This window comes from Miscanthus floridulus, chromosome 4 (assembly GCF_019320115.1).
Source record: "Miscanthus floridulus cultivar M001 chromosome 4, ASM1932011v1, whole genome shotgun sequence".
NCBI classification, from domain to species: Eukaryota; Viridiplantae; Streptophyta; class Magnoliopsida; order Poales; family Poaceae; genus Miscanthus; species Miscanthus floridulus.
This window is the reverse complement of record NC_089583.1, coordinates 32,394,044-32,400,289: the sequence shown is the minus strand read 5'-3', so window position 1 is coordinate 32,400,289 and position 6,246 is coordinate 32,394,044. Positions and strand designations below refer to the sequence as shown.

Genomic DNA, 6,246 nt, shown 5'->3' with positions numbered 1-6,246 from the left:
TTCTTCACTCTTCGTGGGTTTATCGAGATTCTTAATGGGTTTCATCCTATCATGAGTGACTCTCCAAACTCCTAAATCAATCACCTCAAGGTAGCAAGCCATTCTAGCTTTATAATAGGAGAAGTTAGTGCCGTCAAAGTGTGGAGGCCTAGAGATATCCATCCCAACCACTCTAAATAGCGTTGGCTCAACGGCGGTTAAGCCAAAGGTCCAAATTGAGCCAACCGGCTCTAATACCAATTGAGGGGGACCGTGACGCCTAAGAGGGGGGGATGAATTAGGCAACTTAAAAATCTAACTCTAAACTATGGCATCTTTTTCTACTCCTAGCAAGACCTATGCAAAAGATAAACTATCTAAATGTGCAACTACGGTTTTGCTAGTGTGTGGCTATCTCTACCGCAAAAGGAGTAATACAATCAATGTAAATACGGAAGCTAAAGATTAATGTAGAGATATGCAAACTCTCATCGATGACTCCGGTATTTTTACCGAGATATTGAGAAGCGCGCAAGCTTCCCCCTAGTCCTCGTTGGAGCCCCTTGCAAGGGCCAAGCTCCCAATCAGGTAACTCCGTGGATAGCCTCGGGCCTTTCCCATGTGCAAGTGGGTCTCCGATGTGCCTTCCGGCAAGCCTCTCCCACTACTAGGGATGTGTACATCAATGATGCTCTTCTTTCATCACTGAAGACTCCAAAATCGTCACATATATTATTTTATGACGAATTTGTGACGATATGGTATTCGTCATTGAATGTGCGTCATATTTTACCTACCGTGATGAAACATCTATTTTCATCATAGATGTGCATTTGTTCTATGACGAAATGGCCGTCATCATAGAAGTGTATTCTTTCTACGACGATATATTTTCGTCATTGATATAGCCCTTTTTTCGTCATGACTTGCCGTCTGTTAGGCGGCCAGACGACGTCTGCCACGCTGGCAGCTGACGTGTCTTGTCCACGTGGCGCGTCCACATTGCAGATGACGTGTCCGACCACGTGGCAGCTGACGTGGCCAGTGATGTGGATGGTCCACGTGTCCACTTTTTATTGGGCCACAAGGCTTGCTGTGATAGGTTCTTATTTTCATCACTGAAGTAAATAGAAATTCGTCACAGAATCAATTACCAAATCGTCACAGAAAGGTCAGATAATTCATCACAAGTGCACATGCTGATTTCATTACAGAATGCAAATAATACTGGAATGACCAAAAGCTTCCATAAATTAACAGATCCAGTATTCCAATGACCAACAACTTAATCAACAATTCTAAACTCGGTTCACATAACTCACTAGACATCACATTTGAATTACTAGTTTCATCTTAGTTCACATTAACATCACAGGAAATAATAAAAAGTTGCCAACCACCAGCAACATAAGTTACTACATAAACAAAATCACCAGCAAACCCCTTGCTTAATGAACCAGCAGCTACGAGCAGCGCTCATGTCGAAGAAGCATTGTTGATGGCCAAGATATGCTTGAGCAACGCATTGTTCTCCTCCATTGCCTTGTTGTTTATCTCTGTCAGCTTCTATTACTCCTCCATCTCCTTTTGTGTCCTCGCCAGCTTTTCCTCAGCTTCTTCACTTCTCTTCCCGAGTTCATCGATTTCACCTTGTACAGCAGCCGTAGCTTCAGCTGCTAGTTGCTACGGACCACATTATGTCCAAAGTTAACTTTGCCTTTGTATCTAAGATCACGCCTGGAAAGACATCTAATTAAAAAGCGCATAACAGGTTGACAAAAAACATACTATTGTGTTTGCCAACATGACACAATTATATGAGCAAAAAAGATACTATGTTCCTTACTAAGTTGGGCCGAATCCTTTGGAGATGAGACTGGTACAGCTTTTCTCATGTTTTGTTGTCTATAATACATGGCAGACAGCCAGATGCCAACAATAAAGAAAACAATACATGCTTTCCTGCTACTGCTTCTCCAGAAAGGTTATTTCCTGTTCCATGTAGTAGAAGTGAATTAATTGCCTTTGTTTCTATCAACTGACCAAACCATCCAACTTTGCTTGTCGATGTTATAGAAGCATCTCACAGAAGTGTAGAAGTGTACCAGCACTGCACAAGGTGATGAACTATCAGAAATCTGAACTTGTTAAATATAACGGAAATTAAAGATGGTACTTGAAAAGATAACAAAACACTACTCACCCTGGTTCCATAGGGCGGTAACTACCTTCTCCTTATTGAAAAAAAAACACTAAAGGATACCTCCATCTTCTTCTTGGTTTTAGCAGTTAGCAATTCAGAACTGACCATATTAGTTTTAGCGTGACCATCATCATGAATGGAATCATGTATCCCACAGCCCTAAATCTGTTGACACCCATCCTTCCAACTATCAGGCTCTGTAGCACATAGGGAACCAACAAACAACTGTATTAAAAAAGAAGAAGAAGAATGCTCTTTGTGCAACAATTAAATAGGAAATATGCCAAAACTATTTACCTCTCTTCTTATCCTTGGTTTGAGGAGCCGGGTGAGCCGCGCGAGCCTGGCTGCACCCCTAGCTGGAGGCGGCGGCGCCGGCCACGCCCCTGGCCTGGCTAGAGTCTGCGCAGCTAGCCACGCCTCCTGCCTTGTCCCCATCCTCGATCTAGGGTTCAGGCGAGCGCAATGCGCGTACAGCGGCATCGAGGGGAATACCAGATGCTTCTATTAGTGACAACTTTCTCTCTTAAATCATCTATCCGCAGTAGTAACTCACTGAAACTTGACGATTGTGCTGCTTCTAGGGGAATAGAGTCCCATGAGAAAATGGAATATGTACTAAGCATAGTGAAAGGTATATGACAACATTTCTAATATTTGATGCGTGCAGTTTACCTCTATAGTTAAGCTTAAGAATGAGAAATGGAAAGTAAAACAATCATTTCAACAATCAGCATAGGATTGCTGAAGATGAAATTTCACATTATCATCCATATAGATCCTAATCACTAAGTATTAAACTCTTGCTGCTGTGTTGACAAGTATAACTCAAACAGCATGTTATTACTAATAATCAGTCATCACACATCTTCTAGTTTTTCTCAAATAATGACTAATTTCTGTTGAGTATACAAGTTAAAGCAACCAATAGTTGTTGACCATTAGCACTAAATGTTATATGCTGAAAGCATAGTACTGAATATATCATAGGAATAAATGAGTGGCTAAGGTCCAGCCTGTAGGCAGCAAACAGGGAAACCACCAGAAATGTATAGGATTTCGATAGTGAGCATGAAGATCCAATAAACTTTGAGTTAAGGTTCAGCCTATTTTTTTTCTAAGTTTTCTTTGCAATTTCAATTTCGTCTGCATATGTACATGAAACAAAAGATTATATTAATATACCAAAACCAGTCCATTTTCTCAAAGATAATCATTAAATGCTAAATGCAGGCTAGTAGCTATCAGCGTATGCTCATGAAACAAGAACTGCTAAATTCAATTCACAATGATACTATGCTGTTCCAGCAAGCTCAACAACAGGCCCGGTGGAAAAAGAAAGAAAATCAGCGTGCATACTACAAGCTACTTTGGTCAAGCATTCAGGCTCCTACAAAATAAGATAGCACTAATTGATTAGTACATTTTCAGCCAGAGGTCATCATACGGCATCCTTAGCAGGTCATCACATGTACTACTAGTCTACTCACAGATCACAGGTACTGTCTATACGATAGAACTGAACATGACGTGTGTGAGAGCTGGAACAATCAATGTACAGGCTCAAGTCTTCACCAAGCATGACCTTACTGTACAGGCTCGAGGAGGGGCGCGAGGTCGTGCTTGCACGAGTGCCACCGCCAGTAAGGAGGCCTAGGCCATGAGCTCCTGAAGGATCTGAGCATGGGGGCGCGCTGCTTGTGGAGGAGTGCCCTGGCCGTGCGCTGCAGCCGAAGAAGAGCGGGAGAGAAGAAAAGGGTTGGCGGCGGCGGCCGGTGACGGGAAGAAATGAGAGAGGATGAGGGTTAGGGTTTGAGGTGACCCTATTTTATACTTCCTTGGTGCATGGTAGCCGTTCGATCATGAATCAATGGCCAGCAAATTATGGGCCAAGTACAGTAATGGGCCGATTTTAGGGTTTAGGCCTATTAATATATCTGGTGTTTTTATTTTAAATTTTTGAGAACTTTCATCTTTAATTTTCGGTTATTAAATGAATTCAAATGAAAAATCCATAAAAAACTTGGATGTGATGGTTTTTTTTCCTAAAAATTTCTAAAATCATGCTTTAGCATTTAAGTTTGATCAAACTTGGATGTGACAATGTTTTACATATTTTAAAATTTGAAATTTGAAATTTGACAAGTTCAAACCAAATTTTAAAACCCTAAATGATTTCAGATGTAAAAGTGATGAATACAAAAGTTGTTCAACTCGTCAAGATCTATAACTTTTAATTTGGTCATCTTGTCATTTGACAAAATTTGAAGCTTTCAAATTTGAAATTTTAAAAAATGACAAGTTCGAACCAAAATTTGAGACCCAAATTGATATCAACATAAACAGCGATGAATACCAAAGTTGTTCAACTCATTAATATCTACAACTTTTATTTTAGTCAATTTGTCATTTGACAAAATTTGAACCTTTCAAATTTGAAATTTTAAAAAACGACAAGTTCGAACCAAAATTTGAGACCCAAATTGATTTCAACATAAAAAGTGATGAATACCAAAGCTGTTCAACTCATGAATATCTACAACTTTTATTTTGGTCATTTCTTCATTTGACAAATTCTTAGCACACATTGTTTACTAATCTTACACATGTCTCATATAGTTTATAAAACTTTATGAGAGATGTGTCACATTTGTGAACAATGTCGTTACCACTTTGTCATATGAAGAAATGACCAATACAAAAGTTGTAGATCTTGATGAGTTATTCAACTTTGATATTTATCACTATTTCAGCTGAAATCATTTGGGGTACCAAAATCTTGTCTGAAGTTGCATTTTTTTTAAATTTAAAATTTAAATTGCTCAAACTTTTTATATGTATATATTGACAAAACCAACAAAATAAATTGATAGAGAATGATTTTATAAAATTTTAGAAAAAAAATCATCAGATTTGGAGTTAGTATGCGGAAGAAAAATTAGTTACAAAGTTGACCCACAAATTAAAAAAAAAGAAATAGCACTGTTTACTACGATCATGTAAGGATATCTAGAACAGTGTGATTTCTCTTTTTAATCTGTGGATAAACTTTGTAACTAGTTGTTCTCCCTCATACTAACTCCAAATGTAATAGTTTTTTTTCCTAAAAATTTCTAAAATCATGCTTCAGCATTTAGGTTTGATCAAACTTGGATGTGACAATGTTTTACACATTTTAAAATTTGAAATTTGAAATTTGACAAGTTCAAACCAAATTTTTAAACCCTAAATGATTTCATATGCAAAAGTGATGAATACAAAAGTTGTTCAAATCATCAAGATCTACAACTTTTATTTTGGTCATCTTGTCATTTGACAAAATTTGAACCTTTCAAATTTAAAATTTTAAAAAATGACAAGTTCGAACCAAAATTTGAGACCCAAAATGATTTCAACATAAAAAGTGATGAATATCAAAGTTGTTCAACTCATTAATATCTACAACTTTTATTTTGGTCATCTTGTTATTTGACAAAATTTGAACCTTTCAAATTGGAAATTTTGAAAAACAACAAGTTTGAACCAAAATTTGAGATCCAAAATGATTTCAACATAAAAAGTGATGAATACCAAAGTTGTTCAACTCATTAATATCTACAACTTTTATTTTAGTCATATTATCATTTGACAAAATTTGAACCTTTCAAATTTGAAATTTTGAAAAACGACAAGTTCAAACCAAAATTTGAGACCCAAATTGATTTCAACATAAAACGCAATGAATACCAAATTTGTTCAACTCATGAATATCTACAACTTTTATTTTGGTCATTTCTTCATTTGACAAATTCTTAGCACACATTGTTCACTAATCTTACACATGTCTCATATAGTTTATAAAACCTTATGAGAGATGTGTCACATTTGTGAACAATATCGTTACCACTTTGTCATATGAAGAAATGACCAATACAAAAGTTGTAGATCTTGATGAGTTATTCAACTTTGGTATTTATCACTTTTTCAGTTGAAATCATTTGGGGAACCAAAATCTTGTCTGAAGTTGCATTTTTTTGAAATTCAAAATTTAAATTGCTCAAATTTTTCATATGCATATATTGACA

The 6,246-nt window shown here is 37.0% G+C and overlaps 1 protein-coding gene and 1 long non-coding RNA gene across 2 annotated transcripts in view; one reads left to right on the top strand and one right to left on the bottom strand.

Moving 5' to 3' along the window:
• Positions 1-1,184: 1,184 nt before the first annotated feature.
• LOC136551267 (uncharacterized) lies at positions 1,185-2,767 on the bottom strand. Its single transcript, XR_010782515.1, has 4 exons — positions 2,480-2,767; positions 2,183-2,379; positions 1,826-2,089; positions 1,185-1,716 (listed from the first exon to the last, which is right to left on the bottom strand). It is a non-coding gene; the product is annotated as an uncharacterized lncRNA (long non-coding RNA).
• A 940-nt stretch (positions 2,768-3,707) lies between these two features.
• Positions 3,708-6,246, top strand: part of LOC136548358 (UDP-glycosyltransferase 91B1-like) — a 3,153-nt gene continuing 614 nt past the window's right edge. Inside the window, exon 1 of the mRNA XM_066539917.1 lies at positions 3,708-3,798. Within this exon, the coding sequence (XP_066396014.1) occupies positions 3,708-3,798 (91 nt within the window). The remainder of the gene's footprint in view (positions 3,799-6,246) is intronic.